Genomic DNA, 22,866 nt, shown 5'->3' with positions numbered 1-22,866 from the left:
GACGCCGCCCAGCTGCATCGCGTGCCGCGGCACCCGCAGCGTGTACAGCAACCCCACGACGGTCGTCATGAGCAGAAGCGCGTTCGCCTGGTGTAAGCTCCCGAGGCTCACCGGGACGTGATACAACAACGTGGAGATCCCTAACCCCACCTGCGCGAGCGTTACCACCATGACCGCGTCGAGCGCGAGGGAGCTGACCGCGGGGAGCCGCGGGTTACCACGTAACGTTCCCCATGCGTACGTTACCGCGAGTAACGTCGTCACCGCGAGCGCGCGGTGGTCGAACTGCACCGCCGCGGTGTTTTCGAAAAAATTCCGCCACCCGTACTTCTCCCACATGTCGAAGTACTCCTCCGGGACGACCCTCCCCCCCATGAGCGGGAACGTGTTGAACGCCCTCCCCGCGTCCATCCCCGCGACGTACGCCCCGGACAGCGCGGTCGTCGCGATGAGCCCCGCGAGGGGAACGATCGTCTGACGCGCTTTCCGCGCGGCTTCCAACGCGAGCATCGCGATCCGTCGCGCCCCGGAGTCGCCCGCCACCCACGTCATCGACCGTCGCGCGTGATCCTCGATCGCGCACCCCGGGAACGCTACGCTGAGCGTCGTCCAGAGCATTCCGACGTAGATCGTGAACGCGCCGGTGAGGTGCGTCGCGAGTCGGTACGGCGACACGCGCGGGATCTCGTTTCGCTCCGCCGCCTCGTCGCTGAGGGTCGAGGGTCCATACAAAGCGATGTCGGGGTGGATTTCATAGGCGTCAGATGGAGTTGAAAGGCGCCGAGGTGTGTCGGGATTGAAAGCGAGGGGTGCGCGGAGAGAGACGACGGCAAAAGTCCTTAAGGATCGGCGTTCACCACGCGAACGCGTTCGTATGGGAACCAGTGTATAGAACGCGCCTGAGCGTCAACCCGGATTTGACCATCCACCACCCGATCATGCCCTGGCACGCGCCCAGGGTGAACAAGCCCGCGAGGCGCGCCATCAGGCCGGGGGTCACGAACCCGGCCGCGGCGAACACGGCGAGGGGCAGCGCGAAGTACGCGCCGAGGCCTCTGCCCCACATGCGATGGCCGAACTCCATCCAGTAGATGAATTTGTACTCCTCGAGCGTCATCCCGACGTTGGTCTTGACGTACTCTGCGACGCGCGGGGGAACGTGAGTGGTCAGTCACGATGACGTGGGAGGATACATGCAATGCGCGCGGTTGATATCACGCCGCGCGTCGAAGAAGAGTCACGCGACGACGCACCCGGAGACCGCTTGTACTTGTCGAACTCCGCGCGCCACTCTACATCCGTGCTCGGCGCGCGCTCCCACTCGAACTTCCAGTCCGTCATCGACAGCCCGCTCCTCGTCAGCCGCGTCGCGCCGCCGAGGACGACGAGGGAGAAGACCCAGACGCACCCGCCGGCGAGCCACGCGGCGACGGCGTTCTCCGCGAACGCGCCGCCGCGGACGAGCGGATGGACGAACGCCGGCGTCGTCGTCGTCGTCGTCGTCGCCGCACCTCGCGTGGACGACGCGGTCGCGACGCGCCTCGCGGTCGCGCGCGTCGCCGCGGTCGCGACGCGCGTCGCCGTCGTCGTCGTCGTCGTCGTCGTCGTCGTCGCGCGCGCCGCGGCGGCGGACGACGACGCGAACGCCCTCCACGCGAGGTGCCCGACGGAGGAGAAGGAGGAGGCGGTACAGCTGGCGGCGGACGACGACGACGATGACGTCGCGAGGCGGAGCGACGCGATCGATCTCGACGCGACGAGATCGCGAACCGTCGTCGTCCGCGCGACGCCGTCCGACGCGGAACGAAACGCGCGCGCCGCGGCGGACGCGGACGGCGGCGTCGTCGCCGCGCGGTACGCGAGCGCGCAGAGCGCGGACGCCGCTCGCGCGCGCGACATCCTCGCCCGCGCGGTGGGGTGTGCGCCTCGAGCGACAGAGTCATGCCGTGACGTCATTCGAAGCTGAGAAGCGTTCTTTCATTTTTTCAGGTTTTTTCACCGCCGACCATCGGTTTCAAAATTTGATCGCACTCCTTTCAACTGACCGATGAAATCGCCCTCACTGAAAATACTACTGTAGACTACTATCAGTCCACGGGAGCGCGCCTCGGGCGCGCTCCGCGGCGTCTACCCCTCCCCCCCCTACCGTCCGCCTCCTCGCCGAGTCACGCGCAGCGTGCATCGCGCGTCCCCGGCGCTCAGCGTTTCCGTCCGCGCGACGGCCACGCCGCCGAACCAATCGCGGCCGCCGCCGCCGCCGCCGCCGCCGCTCTCGAACCAACTCGCCCCGTCCACGGCGCAACACGTCGCACTCGCGAGCGCGCCTTCCCCCTCCGCAGCGAACACGGAGTGGTACAGACACCGCGACGTGCGCATCTCGAACACCACCTCGGGGTCGTCGCCGCCGCCGCCGGCGTCGGTTTCCGCTCGCGCGCCCGTCGGTGTCGGCGCCTCTCTCCAGTCCCATCCGACGTCGCCGTGATCGTACGCGAGTCCTCTCAACAGCTTCACGCACAGCCCGACCTTATCCCTCGACATCGTCACCGCGGCGGCGACGCCGGCGTTCACCATCCTCGCCGCGAGCCGCTCCCCGCCGTTGTGTTCGCGTATCAACGGTATCAACGCGGCGTCGTCATTAATCCACGGTCGCAACGCGCGAAGCGTGGCGAGCGCGCGGCACGCGTGCTTCACGTGCGACGCGTCGCGGCTTCTCGCGGCCGCGTCGAGGTGCGCCCCGCTTCCAAATACGCCGACGACGACGTCGCGGAAGGCGTCGCCGTCGACGTCGTACCTCGCGCGCAGGTCTCTCGCGCGGCGTTCGATGTCATTCACGATACCTTCTTCTCTTCCCAGACCGCTCGTTCGACGGTCGCGACGGAGCCTCTGGAGCATCCCGCGACGCCACCACTCGTGCGACCAGTCGTCCAAGGACGTCCGCCAGCGCGTCGGGAGCCAGTGCGAGCCTCGCGACGCGAAGTGGTTGAACACCGTGTGCGCGACGACCTCCTCCGAAGGTTCGGACGTCGACGACGACGACGACGTCGACGACGACGACGACGACGACGACGACGACGACGACGGGATCTCCATACAAAGCGATGTCGGGGTGGATTTCATAGGCGTCAGATGGAGTTGAAAGGCGCCGAGGGCGGGGATTGAAAGCGAGGGGTGCGCGGAGAGAGACGACGGCAAAAGTCCTTAAGGATCGGCGTTCACCACGCGAACGCGTTCGTATGGGAACCAGTGTATAGAACGCACCTCTTCTCTCTCATCCCCTCGGGAGCCTTCTCCGTCCCCTTCGCCGCGCGCCGCCGCCGCCGCCGACGCCGACACCGACACCGCGCGTCGACGTCCCGCGGACGACGCCTCGCGCGCCGCCCTCGCGAGCGAAGCGCGGCGAAGCATGCGCGCCGTGGGGAGCGTCGGCGAGGGAGGTGTGACGCGCGACGAGCGAAAACGCAGAGAGTCGTTGCCGTCGTCGGCGTCCAGTCACAGTCAGCGGTCCACGGGATGATTATTAATGAAACGCTCGCCGCCATACTGTAGCTCCCCCGCGCGCGCCGCCGTCATGACGGACGCGGAGGCGGGCGACGACGTCGCCGCGCTCGAGGCGCTCGCGGCGTCGATCGCGTGCGCGAACCTGCGCGACGACGTCCTCGCGAACGTCCTCCCGCCGACCACCTCCGCGGCGTCGTCGTCTTCCGAGTTTCTGGACGCGCGCGACGAGATCCTCTCGCCGTCGCCGTCGCCGTCGAGAGCGACGCCGCCGCGGCGCTCGCCGCGCGTGGCGAGCTCCGGGTACGCGCGCGGCGACGGCGTGGCGTCGCTCATCTCCGGCGGCGGCGCGTCGACGCCGGGAGGCGCGAAGAGGACGACGCCGAGACGAACGATGAGCGGCGAACTCGGCGGGAGTACCCCCGAGCGTGCGGTGATCATCCCCGCGTCCCCGACGCGTTCTTCCCCGGCGTCCGCGACGCCGGGGAAGAAGGACGCGCCGCAGCGCTGGGCGGAGATCGCCGCCGCCGCGGACGAGGACGCGGACGAGTTCCACACCGCGCCGTCGACGCCGATGCCGCAGTCGGTATCGCGCGCGAACTCGACGCGACGAACGGCGTTCGAGAGCGCTCTGCTGGAAGCAGAGCAGGCGGAGGAGGACGCGTCGAAGAAACCGTCGCCGGCGCCGCGTCCGAAGCTCGTCGTGCGGTTCAAGCGCGAGGTCGTCACCCCCGCGCAGAGCCCGGAGGCGAGAGCGTCGGCGGACGCGGCGGTGACGGCGACGCCGACGGACGGGGAGCCGCCGCCGCGGACGTCGCCGCTCGCGGCGGCGGCGCCGAAACTCGCGACGAGAGACGCCGCCGCGGGAGCCGCCGCCGGCGCGACCGGTCCCGCGGCGGCGGCGGCGGACCGACCGTTCCCGACGCCGGAGCGCAGACCGCGGAGTAAACTCCCGAAGAAGAAGCCATCGCGGCAGAGGAGCGCGTTCGCGACGTTTCGCGACGCGAAGCGTCAAGAGAAGAAGGAGGTCGCGGCGTCGACCGACGACGCCGTCGACGCGCTCGCGGCGGCGTTTGAAAAAACCGTCTCGCTGTCGGTGGCCTCCCCACCGGCCGGGTCCACGCGACGCGCGTCCGCGTCCGCGGCGCGCGCGCCGCGATCGATGCGCGACGAGAACGTCGGCGTCGTCGGCCTGTCGTTCAGCGACGTCATGGAGCTCCACGAGGGCCCGCCCGCGCACTTTGAACGCCCGGCGCGGCACGCGGCGGTGGTGGCGAAGTTTTTCAAGGAGGGCCTCGAGGGCCGGTGCGAGCGCGTCCCCGCGCGGCTCGCGACGGACGACGAGCTCCTCCTCTGCCACTCCCAGTCGCACCTCGACGCGGTCGATTCCACGTTCGACGCGTCGAAAGATGAGGCGGTGCAGGGCGAGGGGGATATCTACTGGACGACGCACACGGCGAGATGCGCGAGAACCGCCGCGGGAAGCGCCGCCGCCGTCGCCGCCGCCGTCGCCGCCGGGTCCATCCACCGCGGCTTCGCGGTCGTGCGCCCGCCGGGGCATCACGCGGAGTGCGCGCGCGCGATGGGGTTCTGCTTCTACAACAACGCCGCGATCGCGGCTCGCGTCGCGCTGAGACAGCCGGGCGTCGAGAGAGTGCTCGTGCTCGACTGGGACGTGCACCACGGCAACGGGATCCAAGACGTCCTGTACGACGACCCGAAGGTGATGTACGCGTCGCTGCACCGCCACGGGAACGGGTTCTACCCGGGCACGGGCGATATCGACGAGTGCGGGATTAGGGAGGGCGTCGGGTACAACGTCAACATCCCGTGGGCGGAGAAAGGGCTGGGCGACGCCGATTACCTCGCCGCCTTCGATCTGGTGATCGATCCCATCGCGCGCGCGTTTAACCCCGACGTCGTCGTCGTCGCCGCCGGGTTCGACGCCGCGGAGGGCGACCCGCTCGGGGGAATGAAAGTCAGCGACCAAGGCTACGCGCTCATGACGGAACGGCTGCTGGCGCACGCGAAGGGGCGATGCGTCTGCGCGCTGGAGGGGGGGTACGGACTGAGGCGCGTTCTATGTCACACTGATCCCCATACGACCCCGTCGGCGCGGTGAACGCTGATCCTTAAAGACTTCGCCCGGCGCGTCTCTCCGCCCACACCTCGGTTTCAATCCCGACACACCTCCCTCGACGCCTTTCAACTCCGCTTCTGACGCCTTTGAACTCCACCCCGACGTCGCTTTGAACGATGGACCCTCGACCCTCAGCGTCACCGCCAACGCGGCGGCGGCGACGCTCCGCGCGTTGCTCGGGTTCGCGACGCCGCCGCTCTCGAGCCGACGACGGCCGAAGCGGTCGTCGATCGAGACGCTGACGAGGGTGATCGACGCGCAGAGGGCGCACTGGCCGGTGTTGGGCGGGGAGGAGCACGCGCGGAAGGTGAGGACGGCGTTGAAGGCGACGCACGTCGTGGGGAAAGAGCTCAGCGACGGAGACTTTTTGAGCGGAGGGGCTGGGTAGGAAGGAACCGGCGACGTAGAACGACGTAAAAAGTAGACGACGATCATACGTAACACGTAGCAGAAGAATCGGAATCGGAAACGGTCGACATACGACAGTCACACTAGAACGTAACGTAACGTGTGATGAATTATATTCACATGCGGTGTTCCTGTCCATCATCAGTCGTCCCGCAGAAGCTCGCGTCTCGACGGCGGCGCGTTCCCTCGTCTCGCCCGCCCCTTAAAATTCCGCCCCTCGTAGCTCACGTTCCACAGCTCGCCGTGTCCAACCCCACCCAACACCTTCTCCTTGCTCGTCCTCCCGTGCGTCAGGCTCTTCATCCCCTCCGCGACCTCGCTCAGCCCCGGCACGAGCGCGGTGTAGCACGTGCTCGCCGTGATGGCGTTGTTATTCCACGGGTCCAATCGCACGAGGAGCTTCTCCACCTCCCCGTCGCTGAGGGTCGTTCCATACGAGCGAATGTCGGGGTGGAGTTGAAAGGCGTCAGTTGGCGTTGAAAGGCGTCGAGGGCGGGGTTTGAAAGCGAGGGACCCTGGGCGGAGAGAGACGACGGCAAAAGTCCTTAAGAAACGGCGTTCACCACGCCAACGCGGTCGTATGGGGACCAGTGTATAGAACGCACCTCAGATCATGCCGCGCGCGCTCGCACAGCTTCTTGAACTGCGACTCGTTCAGCGTGCCTCTCGCGAGGCAGTCCATGTCGCCGATCGCCTCCGCGAACGGCGCGAGCGCTTCCTCCTGCGTCTCTAACCCGTGGAAGAGACACACCTGAAGAAAGTCTTCGTACGGGACGCGTTTCGCCGTCTTCTCGCGCGCGACGGCGGCGATCTCCTTCTTCGTTCGGCGCTTCGTCCCCGGCTTGTCGTTCTCGATCCCCTCCTCGTTCTCCATCTCCCTCCACGCCGCCTCCACGACCTCGCTCTGCACCGCGCGCATCCGCTCGATGATCGTCGCGCTGTCTTTTCTTCCGTACATGAACCGCACCATGTCGAGCCACTCGTCCTCGGCGAGGTCGCCTCGCGTCTTCGCCGCCAACGCGTCGGCGATCTCGTCGTCGTTCGCGTGCGGGCGCTGCGACCGGAGGTAGCTCCGCAACAGCTCGCGCACCGTCGCGACGATGACTTTCTGTTCGTTTCGAAACTCCTCGTCGACGAGGTTGTGAAGGACGCGGCCGAAGACGGCCACCTCGCAGTCGACGTCGGCAAACTTATCCGCCGCCGCGACGATGGACGTCGCCCACTCCGCAATGATGGACTTGACGCCAAACTTGTGGTTCAAAAACGTGTACAGGTGCTGATGCATCGTCTCGCGGGGTTGCTTGTGCTTCGCCGCGCGCGCGTCGTTCGCCGCCTTGGCGTCGCACACGTCCTCGATGACGTCCTTGAGCTGCTTCAGCGACCACCGCTTCGGCTCCGCGACGTCTGACTGATTACCCGTCCGTTGACGACGGCGGACGATCGCCGTCGGAGGGCCAAACTGGCCCTCGCCGCCGCGCCCGACGCCCCGTCGCGCGGCCGCCTCCGCGGCGGGCGTTCCGCTGTCGATCGCCCACCTCGGCGTCTTCTTCGCGCCGGGTTTCGTCGCGCTCGCTTGAAGCGCTCGCTCGAGCGCGGCGCGGTCGCCGCCGCCCGCGCCGCCGACGCGCGCTCCCGCCGGCGCGCTTCCCGTCGTCAGCTTCAAGTCGTCGAACGAGAGGTCGAGGTCGAGCGTCGTCGACGGCGCCGTGCTCGACGGCGGCGCCGGCGGCGCGCCGGCGGCGCTGGACGGCGACCCTCCCCCCGGGGGCGACGCCGACGGCGTCGGATTCGTTTGACGATTCGTGATCATCGTTTGCCGTTTTCGCTCGAGCGCCGCGACGTGCGCTCGCGCGCTCTCGAGGTCCCGCTCCAGCTGCTTCGCCACGGCGTAGAGCTCGCTCATGCTCGCCTCCGCGCGCGCGCGCTCCCTCTCCGCGTGCGCCGCCTTCGCGCGCGTCGCGTCGGCGAGCTCGCGCCAGTCGTCGCACAGATCTTTGAAGATGTCCTTCACCGCGTCGAGAATCGCGCCCGCGTCGGGCGACGACGAGTCGCTGCGGGGCGTTCGATTGGTGGGCGACGTGGCGGGAGGTGATGTGATTGGTTAGGAATTTGATGACATGGACGTTTCATTGGACGAGAGAGAGCGACGGAGAGGGCGCCGGCGGAAGGACGCGGTCGCGCGTGGACCGGCGTAAACATGATAGAACGCACTTGAGCATCGACACCACGCCCTCGAGGACGGGGAGGTACAGATCGCGCTTGACGGAGAGGAGGATGGCGGCGCGGCCGGGGTCGTCGTCCACGCGCGCGACCTCCGCGCGCGCGTTCGATACGATGTCCTGATGGATAAACGTCGCGCGCGGGGTGGGGTGGAGGCGGTGAGCGAGCCGAGCGATCCATCGATGGAGCGATCGATAGCGTGAATGAATTTTGCGCGGAACGGAAATGGAGAATCGTCGCGCGCGATCCGAAGGGAGAGGGGCGATCGGCGCGGGGGCGCGCGCGACGCGATCGATCGCGCACCTTGACTCTCGCTTCTGTGTCCCGCGACCATCGCTTCGTGTCGACGACGTCGCCGTCGAACCCTTTCGCAGCCTTAAACGCGTCGTGCATGATGCGCGCGGCGTCGGATTCGTCGCGCGCGAACGTCGAGACGCTGAATTCTTCATCGCCTCGCCCCGCGCCGGCGCCGCTCTTCGCGGAGTCGCGCGAGGGCGAGCGGTCGCCGAGAGCGCCGTCGTGGATCCCGCCGGTGAGTTGCGACATGGTATGGTGCCTGCCCTGGCGCGCGAACCGTGCGCGTGCGGCGGTCGACGCGCGGCGCGGTGTGCGTCCGAGGACGGACGACGACGCGATGAAGATAAATTAGGAGGTTGCGCCGCTGCCTCTTTTACAGGTATGCGTTCGATGCAAACGTTTTTCACCCATCGATCGGTTTCAAGATTTGATCGCGTCACCTTTCAACTGACCGATGAAATCACCCTCATTAAGTGTGAACAACTTTTAGTATCTATCTCTCCGCCGCTCGCCCGCTCTCCGCGATGCTCCCGAGCTTCCCGCTCAGCTCCTCGCGCATCGCCGTCGCGAGCTCGTTCCGCAGCTGCGCGCGCTTCGCGTTCTGCTCCTCCTCCGACAGCACCGCCGCGGACTGCGGGTCGTTCGGCGAGGAAAAAAAGTGCCGGTCGGTCGGTCAGTCGAAAGGGACCGACGCGATGGATCGCACGTTGAAACCGACGAGCGGTGGGTGAAAAACGCAAACGGTTTGAAAAAAGAACAGAACGCACCTGAGGCCTCGAGCTCGCGTACATCGGGTTCACATACGACGTCGTGTAGTCGTCCAACTCTTTCTCTCGCTCCGCGGCGCGCTTCGCGATGAGCATCCGCCGCTGCTCTTCCATGTAACGCTCCCTGCGGACGCGGTCCATCTCCGCGGGGTCCGGGGACGACACCGCCGCGAGGCGCGTCTCAGGGTCGTTCCATACGAAGCGATGTCGGGGTGGAGTTGAAAGGCGTCAGAAGCGGAGTTGAAAGGCGTCGAGGGCGGGGATTGACAGCGAGGGACCCTGGGTGGAGAGATGCGCCGGGCGAAGTCCTTAAGGATCGGCGTCCACCACGCGGACGGGGTCGTATGGGGACCAGTGTGAGATAGAACGCACCTCGGTGCGCTCGCGATTCGCCGCGACGACGGCGACTTGCGACGCCGCCGCCGCCGCCGCCGCCGCGCGCACCGCGGCCATGTCGTTGCGTCCTACCCCGTCCACTCCGACGACGTTAGGGTCGGAGCGGTAGCCCGCGGGCTGGTGCGCGCGCTGGATCGGCGGGAGCGACCCGGACGCGACGACGCCGGCGCGCGGGAACGACGAAGACGACGCGTACCCGCGGCCGCCGCCGCCGAGCGCGCTCGGTTCGATCTCGCCGCCGCCGCCGCCGGCGCCGCCCTCCTTCTCGCTCAGCTCGAGCGACGCCGCGATCGCAGCCTCGAGCTCCTCCCGCTCGCGCCGCGCGACGACGGCTTCCGCGCTCAACGCCGAAGCGGACAACGCCATCGCTTTCCGCAAGTCTTCCTCCTCCGCTCGCGCGGCGTCCGCTTCCGCGCGCTCCGCGGCTCGCTTCGCCTCCTCCGCCGCGCGTTTCTTCGCCTCCGCCTCGGTGACCTTCGCCTGGTGCGCGTCGTGCGTCTCCTTGCTCAGTTTCATTGCCGCCTCGAGCGCGGTCGCGTCGAAGCCGTCCGCGGCGACCGTGCCCGGGAGCTTCTTCTCTCGCGCGGATGACTTTTTACTCAACTTGGACGCGCGCGCGACCGCCGCGCGCTCCGACTCCGCGGCGGACTTCTCCGCCTGGAGCTGTCTTCGAGACAGCTCCATCGCGTGCTGCATCGCGGCGACGTCGAACCCGTCGTCGATCGGACTAGGAGGAGGAGGCGCCCCCCCCCGCTGCGCCGGCGGCGGCGACGGCGTCCACGACCCCTCCCTGCCGCTGCCCTGCCTCCCGCCGCCGCCGCCGAGCCGGCTGCTCGGCCCCGCGCCGGTGCCCGCCCCCGCGCTCACCGGCGTCCCGAGCACGGTCCCGGCCGGGAGGGGCGGCCCCGGCCCCGGCCCCGGGCTCGGGCTCGGCGACGCCTCCGCGGCGGCAGCTTCCAGACGCCGCAGCACCTAAAGCGACGTCGGGGTGGAGTTCAAAGGCGTCAGGTGGAGTTGAAAGGCAACGCGGGCGGGAATTGAAAGCGAGGGACCCTGGCGGAGAGATGCGCCGGGAAGTAAAGTCCTTAAGGAACGGCGTCCACCACGCGGACGGGGTCGTATGGGAACCAGTGTGAATGCGACGCACCTCGTCCGTCAGATCGCGGTTCCGTTTCACCATCATCGCCTTGAACTGCGTGAAGTCGTCCACGGTCAGGATGCTCGTGATGATGAACTCGTTGAGCTCCGTCTTCGCGGCGTTCGACACGACGTGGACGAACTGCTCGGGGACGATGCCGAGATCGGAGAGGAACCCGGTCAGCAACTTTTCGACGAGGTCTTTGAACTGTTGGTGGACGTCCGTGTACGACAGTTTGTTCTCTTCCTCGCCGTCGAACACGAGGCAGTGCGCGTCGATGAAGCCCATGAGCGGGGTCGTGTACATCGGGCCCTGCTCGACGGCGCGGTGGGGGTGGGGGAGGGGGCGATTACGTCGGTCAGCGAACGTGATTGATGTGGGGGAGAGGGGGCGGAAAAAAAAACGACGCCGCGCGCGAAAAAAGGAACGAACGATCGAGGGACGCGAACGAACGCGCGCGCGACGCGCGACGGACGGACCTGGAGGAAGAGTATGATCGCCTCGTAGAGCCATTCCGCGGTGGCGTCCGCGCGGGTCTTCTCCTTCTCCGGCTTCTTCTTCGAGAAGAGCCCCATGGTGACGGGCGCGCGCGCGTCCGACTGCCAACGTTTAGAAAAATACTCTCTCGCGACGCGACGACCACGACCGCCCGCGCCCGCGAACCGTTTCCGGCGAGATCGACGCGAAGAAGACGCCAGACTCGATCGCGCGCGGGGTTGACCGCGCGCGATGGCGGGCGTCGGCGACATGCTGGCGATCTCGTCCCTCCTCGGAGGCGGCGACCGCGACGACGACGAGCGCGCGTCGTCCTCCGCCGCCGCGACCGGCGCGTCCAACTCCAACCCCGCCGCGATCTACGTCGGGAAGGACGACGGCGTGCCCGTCCCCGCGGTCAAGCGCGGGGGGATTCGCGCGCGAGCGGATCCGAAGGCGGTGTGGGACGCGTCCGAGCTCGAGGACGACTTCGACTTCGACGACGACGACGACGACGACGGCGGCGGCGGCGACGGCGACGGCAGCTTCGCTCTGAAGACGCCCAAATACGAGTTCCTGTACAAGCAGGCCGTGAGCACCGCGGACGCGTTCCTAGGCATGGCGCACAACAAAGACCCGGGGACGCGAAGCTGCGAGGACGTCGTGATGAAGATGTACCTCCCGGGCACGACGGCGATGCGCGACCTGGACCTGGACGTGCAGAAGGACAGGCTAAGGCTGAGGAGCGCGCTGTACAAGCTGTCCGTGTACTTGCCGCACGTCGTGGACCCGGACGCGGGGAAGGCGGAGTGGGACGCGGCGAGGGAGTGTCTGAAGGTGACGATGCCGATCGCGGAGGAGGACGGCGAATGGTGACAGATGGGTTTGGATTTCACGCGGCTCGGCTCGGCGACGACGCGAAGACCAGAAAACATGATTTAACGCGCTGTGAACGAACGGGCGTTACATACCAGCGATAGGATGTAGTTAAGTTAAGGTATCCTTGATGATGATGACCGCGGTAGACGACGTTTGAAGCGCACGCACGCATCGCGCGCGCGCGCGGCGAGAGAAGACAGACGCGCGTCTATCAGTCCAGATGCGTCGTCGTCGTCGTTCGGTCGCCGCCGCCTCTGCTCGCGTCGCCCGCCCTTCGCGCCGCCCACCCGACGCCGACGGACGATGCCAGCATCGCGATCGCGATCACCGGCCGATGCGTGATCCACGACGCGCCGATCACGACCAGCGACAGCGCGATCGCGACGGCGAGCGCGGCGAGAAACACGCCGAGATTGATCACCGAAGCCGCGAACCCTCCGAGCAACGGTATCCATCGCAGCGCCCCGACCGCGTACCGCACCGGCGCCGTGAGCAGCACCACGCCGAAGAACATGAGCAGGAACCCGCCCGCGCGGACGAGCCACGTCCGCGTCGCGTTCGCGCGCGTCGCGCGCTCGATCATCTCAACGTAGGACGCGCGCCCGTCTCGCACCAACGCGATCTCTTTCCCCGATTTCGCGACGAAGGGCACGAGCGCGCCGCCTTTGCCTTGCTTCGCGAGCACGGAGACGACCTGCCCGCCGGGGAGCGCGGCATACCGGACGCGTCGGTCGCCGACTTTCGGGTTCGACGCCGCCGCGGCGCGCGAGTACGCGAGGCCGTCGAGGACGGCGTAGCCGGGGGGCGGCGACGACGCGACCAGTCGCGCCTCGCCGAGAGGCGCGACGGCGCCTGACGAGGTCGCCGCGTCGAATTCGTCGTCGTCGTCGTCGTCGTTGTCGACGATGCCCTTCCCGCGGCGCCGTTTCCGCCCCGCCGCGTCGTCGTCGGCGGCGTTAACGTCGTCTTCGGCGTCGGCGTCGGCGTCGGCGTCGGCGCCGTCGCGGACCGCGCCGCCGAGCGCTTTCGGTCGCTTCTTCTTCCTCTTCGCTCCGTACCGACCCGGCGCGCCGCCGCGTCTGGATTCGAATTCATCGTCGCCGTCGCCGCCGTCGTCGTCGTTCGGCGGCGTCAACCGCACGGTCTGCCTCCGCGTCAGCTTGTTCACCAGGCTCTCGCTCAGCACGAATCCATCGCCGACGCCCACCTCTCGCGCGGCGATCGATTTCGCGTCGTACTCCGGCGCGCCCGCGTTCCGGTGCCCGTTCGGTCGTCGAAACTTGGACGAATCGATCGTGCCGCGGATCCACGCCAGATCGTACGTGTACGTCGTCTCCACCCTGGTCTCGTCCCCCTCCTCCACGCGCCTCTCGCTCTTCGTCTCCTTCCACTGGTAGCTCTCCACGACGCGGTCGAGCCGGATCGCGTCGTTCATCGCGACGCCAAAGTCGCCGTCGCGCAGGCGTTCTCCCGAGGTTTTCCCCACGACGTGCACGAGCGACCCCTTCGTCGACGGCGTCGCGACGCCGCCTTTGATTTGGACGACGGAGTCCTTCGCTTCCTTGAGCGCGTCGTACACCGCGACGGCGTTGCCCTCGTTCCACCACAGCACCGGGAACGCGGACGTGAAGAGGATCACGCCGAAGACGAGCGCGCAGCAGAGGTTCGATCCCCCTCCTCCGCCTCCGGTGGACGACGACGCGCGACGAGATCCGGAACCGCCTCGGTTGGGAACGTACCTGACCTCCGTGAACGAGTCCGGGCCGCGGCGCGAGACGCCGCCGCCGCTGGCGGCGGCGGCGGCGCCGCCGGTGTACTTCCCCGCGATGCGGGAGCTCATGATCGACGCCGACTCGCGCGCCGCGAGGCCGCGGGGGCGAAGATCTGCTGGAGCGAACAATAATGAGTGCACTCTGTGACCTGCAGCTGCAGCTCGACTCGCGCTGCACTGCACCGCTGCAGACCGGAAAACGACGGTTCGCGGTCGGGGGTAAGTGCGATAGTTTTTTCGTACTTTCGTACTACTTTCGTACATCTCAGTCTATTTTTCCATACGAAACGCGGAAGACAACGTTTCGGATATCTTTTCCGAGATAATAAAGATCCCAATTTCTGCCACGCGGAGGGGAATGGGGCTGACGGGGCGCTTTTCACGCCGCCGCTCCGCGCGCGTTCGCCACACCGCCTCGCGCGCGCACGCCAACTCGCGCGGAAGGTTCGTTTGGATCCTCCCCCCCGCGCGCTCACGCGTTCGCACCGTCTCCCGCGCGCGCTCGCACCCGCGCCGCGACCGATCTCTCGAGGGATCGCAGCCGCGCCCGAGGAAAGGTAAAGGGTAAAGCGCCGAAAAGCGCCGAAACGATTAACAATGGACGCCGCCGCCCCCGTCGCGCCCCTCCCCGCGCCGCACCTCGCGGACGCGCTCGCTCGGCGCCCGCGCGCGGCCGCGAAGCTCGTCGCCGCGGCGACGATCGGCCCCGTCCGCCTCGCGGACACGTACTACGTCCGACGCCCCATCGCGCGGCTCGCGCGCGCCGTCTCCGCGGTAAATCTCCTCGACGCGACCGACGACGTCTTCTCGGCGAACGCGAGACTCATCGCGCGCGAGGTCTGGGCGCGCTTCGACGACGCGCGGCGCTCGCTCGGCGCCATCGACCGCGCGTACGACACGTCCCTCGCGTTCGCGACGACGTTTCGAACCAAGGCGCAGCGGGTGCGCGCGGAAGGGATCGCGCACGCGCTCGCCGCGGACGCGCTCGTGACGCTGGTGACCCCGGGGCTGACGTTCGCGCCGGACGCGGTGCCGGACGCGCTGCGGCGCTTCGACGACGCCTCGCTTGATGAAGCGGTTTTCGCGGAAGAAGAATCAGAAGATTCCGCGTCGGCGGCGGATGCCGAGCTGCTCTCGGAGCTCTCGCGCCGCGCCGTCCCGACGGGGCCGGGGAACAACGTCGTCCCGCGCGGCGCGTACGAAAAGTCCCTCGCGTTCGCGACGTCGTTCCGCACGAGGGACGAGCGCGTGCGCGCGGAGGCGAGGGCGGCCGCGAAGGCCGAAACCGCGGCGAAGGACGTCGAGCGAATGAAATCGGAGCTCGCCGCGCTCAAAGCCCCCGGCGACGCCGTCGTCCCGCGCGGCGCGTACGAAGCCTCGCTCGCGTTCGCGACGACGTTCCGCACGAGGGAACAGAGGCTGCGCGCGGAGGGAGCGGCGGCGGCGGAGCACGAGGCGGAGATCGCGCGTCGCCGCCGCGTCGCCGCGGTGAAAATTCCGCGAGGCGCGTACGCGCGCGCTCTCAAGTTTACGACGGGCTACCGCACGGCGGCGCAGAGGATCGCCGCGCACGCGTCTCGAGAGGGCGCGGAGGACGCCGCGCCAGGGGCGTACGAGAAGTCGCTCGCGTTCGCGACGGGGTTCCGAACGAAGAAGGAGAGGCTGAGGGCCGAGGCGAGGGCGCACGCGGTCGCCGCGGACGCGATCGTGAGGCTGAACGCCGCCGCCGCCACCGTGTTTGAACACCACGACCTCGAGGAGGAGGCGCAGGTCGAGGAAGAAAACGAAAGACCCCGCGCGAGGAACAACATCGTCTCGAGTCCCGCGAAGAGGCGAGCGCCGAGGACGCCGGAAGAGGCGGAGAAGATCGCGAAGATGGCGGACGAGAACGGCATCTCGTACGACGAGATGGAGCATCTCGAGTACGAGTGGAGCAAGAAGGCGGTGTGGTGGGACGTCGCCCCGGAAGAGCGTTGGTCCGCGGGGATCAAAGCGCACGCGTGGTGAGTTGGTTCGGAATCGATCTCGATCTCGATCGTGATCGGCGGGCGAGCGACGCGCGACACGAGCATCGAAGTGAGTACTGTACATATATGCTTATACCTGTTGTAATGTAATGAAAACGTCTCTTTTGTTTGCGAGTCGTCTCTCGCTTTGGTTCGTCGCAACCCGACGACTCGCGAGTTTTCGCGTGGTATCGTTTCGCATGTACAGTAATTATACGATAGCTAGGTCGCGAGCGCTCTTCGCGTCTCGCTCTTCTCGTCGGATCATCAGATCAGTCGTACCCTCCGTACGTGTTCTTGCGGTGCGGCGCCTCGAAAGCCCTGTTCCCGCCGCCGCCGCCGTCGTATCCGCCGCCGCCGCCGCCGTTGAACGCGTCTCGAACCCGCGCGACCCCCGCGCTCAACGCGTTCGGCGACGCCAGCGCCGCCACCCCCAATCCCGCGACGCATAACAAGATAAACCCGGTCCTCCACGGGTGATCGTTCGACTTCTGCGCGAGCCTCGGCTCGAAAGGGTGGCGTAACCCAAAGCTCTCCGGGTCTTCCTCGTTCATCCCCAAGAACGTCACGAGCTTCGTAGCGGTTTTCGCCGGCGGGTGCCTCGCGAGGTTCCGAATCGAGCTCTCCTGGATCACGAGCAGACGGTCTTCCCCGATGAACGGCTGCTTGAACGCCTCCTTGACCCCCTTGACGTGCTCGTCGTACTTCTCGATCCAGCGCGCCTTGTGCAGCAGCGGCGACGCGGACCCGAACGTTTTCTCCCAGACGCACGGGTACGCGTTGCAGTAGTGGTTTCCGGAGACGTCGTCGCCGCACTCGTCGCTGATCGTCCAACTCTCCCGGTCGTCTCTCGCGTCGCAGCCGCATTCCAACGCGCGCTCCTCCGCGGCTTGCGCGCGCCTGGAGATGCGCCCGAACCAAATCTCCGGCGGGGTCTCGAAGAGGAGAAACTTCGCGTCCGGGTACGACCCCGCGAGTTTTTTCGTCCACGTCGCGACTGGGATCCAGTTCGCGAAGTCGAAATCTTTCCCGAACCGACCGAGCGATTTGTCGTCGCCGTCCGGCGTCTCGCAGTACGCCTTCGCCATCTCGAAGTCCTTAAATATCGAAGGCGCCGACGCGGGCGTCACGAACCCCAACGTCGAGATGCTCGGCTTGTGCGCGAACTGCTCGTCGCCGCTCATCGTGCGGTACCCGAGAGATTGGAACCACTCCGCGGCGGTCTCCTCCACGTCCGGGTCCAGCCCGACGCTAAACGTCTGCACGCGTCGGGAGACGTCCGACGCGAGCGCCTCGGTCGTGAGGCTGTACTTCGCGTTCGGGTCGAAGACGCCGTCCGGGTCTTCCTCCACGATCCGCGGGGGGCCGAAGCCGAAGAAGCTTTTGACCTTGTCGAAAAAGCCGCCGCCGCCGCCTGCGTGGGTGAAGCGATCGGTCAGTCGAACGTCTTACCGGTCAAACGTTGAAAGGGAAGCGCGGGTGAAGAGTAACGACGGGAAAAGTCCTTAAGGAACGGCGTGCACCACGCGAACGGGGTCGTATGGGAAGCAGTCTCACCGCCGCGGTCCGAAAAGTTTTCTTCGGCGTCGACGCCGGCGGCGACGCGCTGGTCTTTCCAACCCCGAGAGAGATCGACCGGCGCCGTCGCGTCGCCGTCCGGCGCCACGACCTTTTCCACCTTTTCCTCGCTCGCGGCGGGGCGCTCATCGTCCGCCGCGCTCGCCGCCGCCGGCTCGTCGTCGTCGTCGTCGTCGTACGCGTCGACGGCGCCATCCGCGACGCCCGCCCTCGCGAGCTCTTCGATCCGCCGCTTCTCCTTGTGCTTGTGGATGTCGTCCGCGAGCGATCCCTCCTCGTGCGGGTTCGAATGCGACAGCGCCTCCGCGTTCGCTTCGGAGTGCGCCTCGAGCTCTTTCGCGTGGTGCGCGATGTTCGCGTCGCCGTGCTCCTCGATCTTCGCCGCGGCGTCCGCGATCACGTCGGTCACGGGCTTCGCGGCGGAGGCGTCGGAGGCGTCGGGCGATTCTTCCGGCGCCTTGCCATGTCCGTGGTGGGCGCGCTTCGCCTTGTGCTCCGCCTCGTGCTCCGCCTTGTGCTCCGCCTTGTGCTTCGCGATGTCGTCCGCGAGCGTCGGCGTCGGCTTCTCTTCGCTCCCGAGCTGCGACGGGGAGGGGGCCGAGAAGGAGAAGGGAGGGAAAGAAGCGCGTGAGGACGGAGGGCGATCTTGTCAAGCCCTTAAGGACCGGCGTTCACCACGCGAACCGGTCGTATGGGGACCAGTGTGAAACATACGTATCGTCGCGGGCGGGATGGATCGTAATGGGCCGCGGGGCGGGGGCGGGGGGGGGCGCGCGCGACGCGGCGCGTACCCGCGCGGAGGCGGCGTCCGCGGCGACGCGCGAGGCGCACGCGAGGAGGAGCGCGAGGAGCGCGAGGAGCGCGCGCGCGCGTCGGGACGCCATGCCGACGACGGGGCGCGCGCGCGAGCGAGTGCGCCGGAAGCTCGAAGGGACGCGTCCGCGTGATGCGGGATTTTTTGGTCGCGGTCTTTCCGGAGTCGATCGCGCGCTGTTGATCGCTGTTGAACGCTGTTGATCGCGCGCTGTTGAACGCTGTTGATCGCGCGCTGTTGAACGCTGTTGATCGCGCGCTGTTGATCGCTGTTGATCGCGCGCTGTGCGCGCTCGAGTGGCATTATGAAAAGATGAAACTCGTCTCAGACTATCTACTCCCGACGCGCGGACGCGCGCCGCGACTCGTCACCGCGCCGCTCGCGGGCACCCGCAAGACGCGCAGAATTTCGCACCGTCCCCGAACGCCGCGCCGCACGTCTCGCAAAACTTCGCCGCGCCATCGCTCGCCGCCTCCGCCGCGTCGGCGTCTTCTTTCGGCGGCGGCGCATACGGCGGCGCATACGGCGGCGCAGACGGCGCCGCGTCGCCGCGCGGCTGCTCCACGTACGCCGGGTGCGCCGCGACGATCACCCGCGGCATCGGCGGCGGGAAGTTCGCGGCGCGCTGCTTCAGTCTCTCCCGACGAACCCCGAGCGCGCACGCGCACGCGACGACGAAGACCAAGAAACACGCCGCGCACGAGAGATAAAAGAACCGTGTCTCCTCCCAAAACGGAACGTCGTCGTCGTCGTCGACGTCGCACGCTTGCGGGACGTCCACGTCGCACAGCCACGCTCTCGCGACGGACACGCGCGAATACACCCCGGGGTACCCCGACCACGCGCAGCCGATGCCCCACGACACGACGCCGACCTGCCTCTGATCCGACTTCCGCACGATGGGCCCGCCGCTGTCGCCTTGGCACGAATCCTTCCCCGTCCGCCCCGCGCAAAACATCGTCTCTCTCCTGATCGAGTCGCCGTAGTTCGTCGAGCAGTCCGAGTGACTCACCGCGGGGACCGTCACCTCGAGCAAATCCGTCGACGTCGTCCCGCCCGAGGAGGTGGCGCCCCAGCCCATGACGACGAGGTCCTCCCCCTTGGGCCGTTCCATCGTTCAAAGCGACGAACGTCGGGGCGGAGTCGAAAGGCGTCAGTTGAAATTGAAAGGCATCGAGGTGGGTGTGTCGGGATCGAAACCGTGGCGTGGGCGGAGAGATGCGCCGGGAAACGAAAGTCCTCGAGGATCGGCGTTCACCACGCCGACGCGGTCGCACGGGGACCGGTGTATAGAAGAATAGAACGCGCCTCGCTCGCGCCCTCGCCGACGACGGCGTCGAAGTCGAGCGTCGCCGGCGCGATCGCGCTGTCCTCCTCCAGCGTGACGATCGCCAAGTCGTACGCGAGCGTGTCCGCGTCGTACAGCGGGTGATGCTCCACGCGCGCGATCTTTATGAACTCCGCGCGCGCGTCGTTCGTCAGCGTCCTGTCGTGCCAGTTGACGGCAGCCGCCTCGGCCCAGCTCTTCGGGGCCATTCCGTACGAAAATATGAGTTCACCGGTCAGTTGAAAGGGGGAGCGATCAAATGTTGAAACCGAGCGGTGGGTGAAAAACGTTTACACGTAACGCACCTTCAAGTCGCAGTGCGCCGCGGACAACATCTTGTTCGGCGCGACGAGCGACGCGCCGCAGCCGAAGGGCTTGAACGTCGTCATCCACGGGTACGTCCGCTCCGGGTCCACCTCGGCGCCGCCGACGATGCGATAGGACGACGGCGGCGGCGACGCCGGCGCCGTCGTCGTCGCGTTGGTGTCGACGCGCTGCGTTGACCCGTCGTAATTCGCGCGATAAAGGCTTCGCGCCCACGCGGCGCCGCGCTCGAACGCCTCTCGCGCGGTCGCGGGCGGCGACGACGTCGCGGAGGACATGTGGGGGAGGGTTCCGAGCGGTCGTAAAAACGTTCGACGCGCGTCGGGCGGACCAGGCGCGCGCGGGGGAACTCGAGACGCCGCGGCCCGCGGAACGACTTACCGACGACCGCGAAAAAACTTCCACGTTGGCGGGTTCTTCCCCGGTCAAGCCGCGCGGTCGAGCCTATCGAATCGCCGGTGATGAAAGCAGCGCGAAAGGCAACAGTTGACCCCTCTAGCCCTACGTGTACCTCTGCTCCTCCCGAGAGAGCCTCTCCGCTTCTCGCACTCTCGCGGCGCGCGCCGCCCGCTCGCCGCGTCATGTCCGCGCTCCTCCGGCACGTCCTCCTCCTCCAGCGCGACGTCCCCGCGGCGGCGGCGTTCTACAACAAAGGCCTCGGCCTCGTCGTGGAGGTGTGCACGGACGCCTACGCGGAGCTGAGCGAGCCCCGCGGAGCCCAAACGGGCGGAGGCGACGCGCACACGGACAGATCCCCGCCGTCGTCGTCGTCGTCGCCGTCGCCGTCGCCGTCGCTTCCGCGCGACGGCGGCCGCGTCGTCCTCGCGCTGAAACGCGTCGAGGCGGAGGCGCACCTCACGACGGGGTACTCTCCGATCTTGAACTTCACGGTGACGGACATGCAGGACACGGTGCAGAGTCTCATCGAAGCGGGCGCGCGCATGGACGGCGGGATCAAGTATCTGACGCAGGGGAAAGTCGCCGCGTTTCGTGCGCCGGACGGGCACATGCTCGGTCTGTTCGAGCCCGCGGAGGGGAGCATCCTCGCGGGGAAGCGACCGACGTCCTGAGGGAGGGAGGAGGCCGCGTCGCGTCGCGTCGCGTCGCGTCGCGTCGGCGCGCGCGGTGTTAGCTAGGAGACGAACGTAGAAATGTAGTACAGTACGCGAGTGCTAGACGCGTATCGTATGGCTCGTTAGTATCAAATCAATAGCACGCGCCGGCGACCGTTGTACGTTCCGTTCCCCCGGCGGTAGTGATGAGACGAAAGTCGCGTCCGCGTCCGCGCGTCCGCGTCACACCGCCGCGTCCTCCCACCACACCGCGCGCCGGGGCGTCACGCCATCATGGACGCGCGCAGGAAAGCCTCGCTCGAGGCGGGGAAGCGCAAGGTCCGCGCCCCGCGCCGCGCTCGCCGCCGTCGCGTCGCGTCGTCGTCGCGTCCGCGGATCTCGCCTCGACGAGCGACCCCGACGCCGTGCCGTTCGATCTGTCTGACCCCTCCTCGTCCCCACCCTCCCCCTCCCTCCCTCCCTCCCTCCCTCGCCGCAGCTCGAGGAGTTCAAGCTTCGCAAGGCCGCGGCGAAGGCGGGCGGCAAGCCGCCGCCCGCCGCGGACGCGCCCGCCGCGGAGGACGCCCCCGACGGCGGCGACGAGTACGCGCGTCGCATGGAAGAACGCCTGCGCGACGTGATGGGTGGAGGCGACGCGTCGCCGTCTCCGCCGGAGGCGACGGAGCCGGCGCCGTCGCCGATCGCGCCGCCGGCGCCGTCGCCGATGGCGCCGTCCACGCCGCCGACGGCCTCGGCGTCGAGCGGCGGCGGCGGCGGCGGCGGCGGCGACGACGCACAGCTGGCGGCGGCGGCGACCGCGGCGACCGCGGCGCTGCGCGACGATCTGGAACGCGAACGCGCGTCCTTCGCGGCGACCGAGAGAGACCTGAGAGACGCGGTGAAGGCTGCCGACGCGAAGCGCGCGGACGCGGAGCGCGACCTCGCGGCGGCGACGGACGCGGTGACGCGCGCGGAGAAGGACGCCGCGGACGCGCGCGCCGCATCCGCGGAGGCGGCGATCACGGCGGCGGCGGCGGCGGACGCGCGGCTCGAGGAGGCGAACGCGAAGGCGATTTCGGCGGCGAGCGACGCGACGCGGCTCCGCGGTGAGCTCGACGCCGCCGACGCCTCGCTGAGCGCGCTTCGGGAGGCGGCAGCGGACGCGTCGAGCGCGTCGGAGGAGCTGGAAGCGCTTCGCGCGGAGCTAGCGGAGGCGACGAAAAAGAACGGTGAGACTGCTTCCCATACGACCCCGTTCGCGTGGTGCACGCCGTTCCTTAAGGACTTTTACCGTCGTCACTCTTCACCCGCGCTTCTCTTTCAACGTTTGACCGGTAAGACGTTCGACTGACCGATCGCTTCACCCACGCAGAGTCGCTGTCGCAGAAAATTTCCAAGGCGGTGAAAAAAGGGAAAGGCATCGAGTCGGAGAAGAAGCAGCTCGAGACGGAGCTTGCCGAGGCGCGCGCGCAGATCGCGGCGAGCGGAGACGGTTCTCGCGAGGAAGCGATCGCCGCGGCCGCCGCGCTATCCGCGGCCAAGGCGGACGCGGCGAGCGAAGCGAAGGCGGCGGAGGAAGCCGCGGAGGCGCGACGACGCGCCGAGGCGAGGGCGGCGGACGCGGACGACAAGCTGAGGTGCGTTCTATACACTGGTCCCCATACGACCGCGTTGGCGTGGTGGACGCCGATCCTTAAGGACTTTTGCCGTCGTCTCTCTCCGCCCACAACACGCTTTCAATCCCCGCCCTCGGCGCCTTTCAACGCCAACTGACGCCTAT

At 67.9% G+C, this 22,866-nt stretch overlaps 13 protein-coding genes across 13 annotated transcripts; 5 read left to right on the top strand and 8 right to left on the bottom strand.

Moving 5' to 3' along the window:
* Window positions 1-27: 27 nt before the first annotated feature.
* MICPUCDRAFT_3013 (uncharacterized protein) lies at window positions 28-1,464 on the bottom strand (the record flags this gene model as incomplete). The annotated part of the gene is made up of 3 exons (XM_003062253.1): window positions 28-702; window positions 896-1,140; window positions 1,254-1,464. Coding segments are annotated over 3 exons (1,131 nt in total), but the record flags the coding sequence as incomplete, so codon positions are not given.
* A 678-nt stretch (window positions 1,465-2,142) lies between these two features.
* On the bottom strand, window positions 2,143-3,090 carry MICPUCDRAFT_51994 (uncharacterized protein; the record flags this gene model as incomplete). Its single annotated transcript, XM_003062252.1, has 1 exon — window positions 2,143-3,090. One exon carries the CDS (start codon window positions 3,088-3,090, stop codon window positions 2,143-2,145), a length of 948 nt encoding a protein of 315 aa, XP_003062298.1.
* A 1,615-nt stretch (window positions 3,091-4,705) lies between these two features.
* MICPUCDRAFT_44810 (histone deacetylase) lies at window positions 4,706-5,617 on the top strand (the record flags this gene model as incomplete). The annotated part of the gene is made up of 1 exon (XM_003062482.1): window positions 4,706-5,617. The coding sequence occupies one exon, from the start codon at window positions 4,706-4,708 to the stop codon at window positions 5,615-5,617; it is 912 nt and encodes a 303-aa protein (XP_003062528.1).
* Window positions 5,618-6,184: 567 nt separating this feature from the next.
* Window positions 6,185-8,809, bottom strand: MICPUCDRAFT_51992 (uncharacterized protein; the record flags this gene model as incomplete). Its single annotated transcript, XM_003062251.1, has 4 exons — window positions 6,185-6,461; window positions 6,649-8,094; window positions 8,255-8,382; window positions 8,567-8,809. The coding sequence occupies 4 exons, from the start codon at window positions 8,807-8,809 to the stop codon at window positions 6,185-6,187; spliced, it is 2,094 nt and encodes a 697-aa protein (XP_003062297.1).
* A 244-nt stretch (window positions 8,810-9,053) lies between these two features.
* Window positions 9,054-10,419, bottom strand: MICPUCDRAFT_42082 (uncharacterized protein; the record flags this gene model as incomplete). Its single annotated transcript, XM_003062250.1, has 2 exons — window positions 9,054-9,191; window positions 9,700-10,419. The coding sequence occupies 2 exons, from the start codon at window positions 10,417-10,419 to the stop codon at window positions 9,054-9,056; spliced, it is 858 nt and encodes a 285-aa protein (XP_003062296.1).
* Window positions 10,420-10,858: 439 nt separating this feature from the next.
* On the bottom strand, window positions 10,859-11,125 carry MICPUCDRAFT_8917 (uncharacterized protein; the record flags this gene model as incomplete). The annotated part of the gene is made up of 1 exon (XM_003062249.1): window positions 10,859-11,125. A coding segment is annotated over one exon (267 nt), but the record flags the coding sequence as incomplete, so codon positions are not given.
* Window positions 11,126-11,584: 459 nt separating this feature from the next.
* On the top strand, window positions 11,585-12,351 carry MICPUCDRAFT_45867 (uncharacterized protein). Its single transcript, XM_003062481.1, has one exon. It carries the CDS (start codon window positions 11,591-11,593, stop codon window positions 12,209-12,211), a length of 621 nt encoding a protein of 206 aa, XP_003062527.1. The 5' UTR covers window positions 11,585-11,590; the 3' UTR covers window positions 12,212-12,351.
* A 74-nt stretch (window positions 12,352-12,425) lies between these two features.
* Window positions 12,426-14,054, bottom strand: MICPUCDRAFT_42080 (uncharacterized protein; the record flags this gene model as incomplete). Its single annotated transcript, XM_003062248.1, has 1 exon — window positions 12,426-14,054. One exon carries the CDS (start codon window positions 14,052-14,054, stop codon window positions 12,426-12,428), a length of 1,629 nt encoding a protein of 542 aa, XP_003062294.1.
* A 528-nt stretch (window positions 14,055-14,582) lies between these two features.
* On the top strand, window positions 14,583-16,120 carry MICPUCDRAFT_48498 (uncharacterized protein; the record flags this gene model as incomplete). Its single annotated transcript, XM_003062480.1, has 1 exon — window positions 14,583-16,120. One exon carries the CDS (start codon window positions 14,583-14,585, stop codon window positions 15,990-15,992), a length of 1,410 nt encoding a protein of 469 aa, XP_003062526.1. The 3' UTR covers window positions 15,993-16,120.
* Window positions 16,121-16,169: 49 nt separating this feature from the next.
* Window positions 16,170-18,453, bottom strand: MICPUCDRAFT_48497 (uncharacterized protein; the record flags this gene model as incomplete). The annotated part of the gene is made up of 3 exons (XM_003062247.1): window positions 16,170-17,405; window positions 17,549-18,149; window positions 18,361-18,453. The coding sequence occupies 3 exons, from the start codon at window positions 18,451-18,453 to the stop codon at window positions 16,264-16,266; spliced, it is 1,836 nt and encodes a 611-aa protein (XP_003062293.1). The 3' UTR covers window positions 16,170-16,263.
* Window positions 18,454-19,170: 717 nt separating this feature from the next.
* Window positions 19,171-20,081, bottom strand: MICPUCDRAFT_11334 (uncharacterized protein; the record flags this gene model as incomplete). Its single annotated transcript, XM_003062246.1, has 3 exons — window positions 19,171-19,482; window positions 19,713-19,907; window positions 20,007-20,081. Coding segments are annotated over 3 exons (582 nt in total), but the record flags the coding sequence as incomplete, so codon positions are not given.
* Window positions 20,082-20,615: 534 nt separating this feature from the next.
* MICPUCDRAFT_51982 (uncharacterized protein) lies at window positions 20,616-21,104 on the top strand (the record flags this gene model as incomplete). The annotated part of the gene is made up of 1 exon (XM_003062479.1): window positions 20,616-21,104. The coding sequence occupies one exon, from the start codon at window positions 20,616-20,618 to the stop codon at window positions 21,102-21,104; it is 489 nt and encodes a 162-aa protein (XP_003062525.1).
* A 706-nt stretch (window positions 21,105-21,810) lies between these two features.
* On the top strand, window positions 21,811-22,859 carry MICPUCDRAFT_51981 (uncharacterized protein; the record flags this gene model as incomplete). The annotated part of the gene is made up of 2 exons (XM_003062478.1): window positions 21,811-22,420; window positions 22,459-22,859. 2 exons carry the CDS (start codon window positions 21,811-21,813, stop codon window positions 22,857-22,859), a joined length of 1,011 nt encoding a protein of 336 aa, XP_003062524.1.
* Window positions 22,860-22,866: the final 7 nt, after the last annotated feature.

Source organism: Micromonas pusilla (assembly GCF_000151265.4).
Source record: "Micromonas pusilla CCMP1545 genomic scaffold MICPUCscaffold_12, whole genome shotgun sequence".
Lineage (NCBI taxonomy): Eukaryota > Viridiplantae > Chlorophyta > Mamiellophyceae > Mamiellales > Mamiellaceae > Micromonas > Micromonas pusilla.
Note: the sequence above shows the minus strand (reverse complement) of the source record. Positions and strands in the feature narration are given on the sequence as shown.

Excerpts from the sequence above, each read along its gene's own strand:
- MICPUCDRAFT_45867 (XM_003062481.1), top strand. The coding sequence starts at position 11,591 with ATGGCGGGCGTCGGCGACATGCTGGCGATCTCGTCCCTCCTCGGAGGC.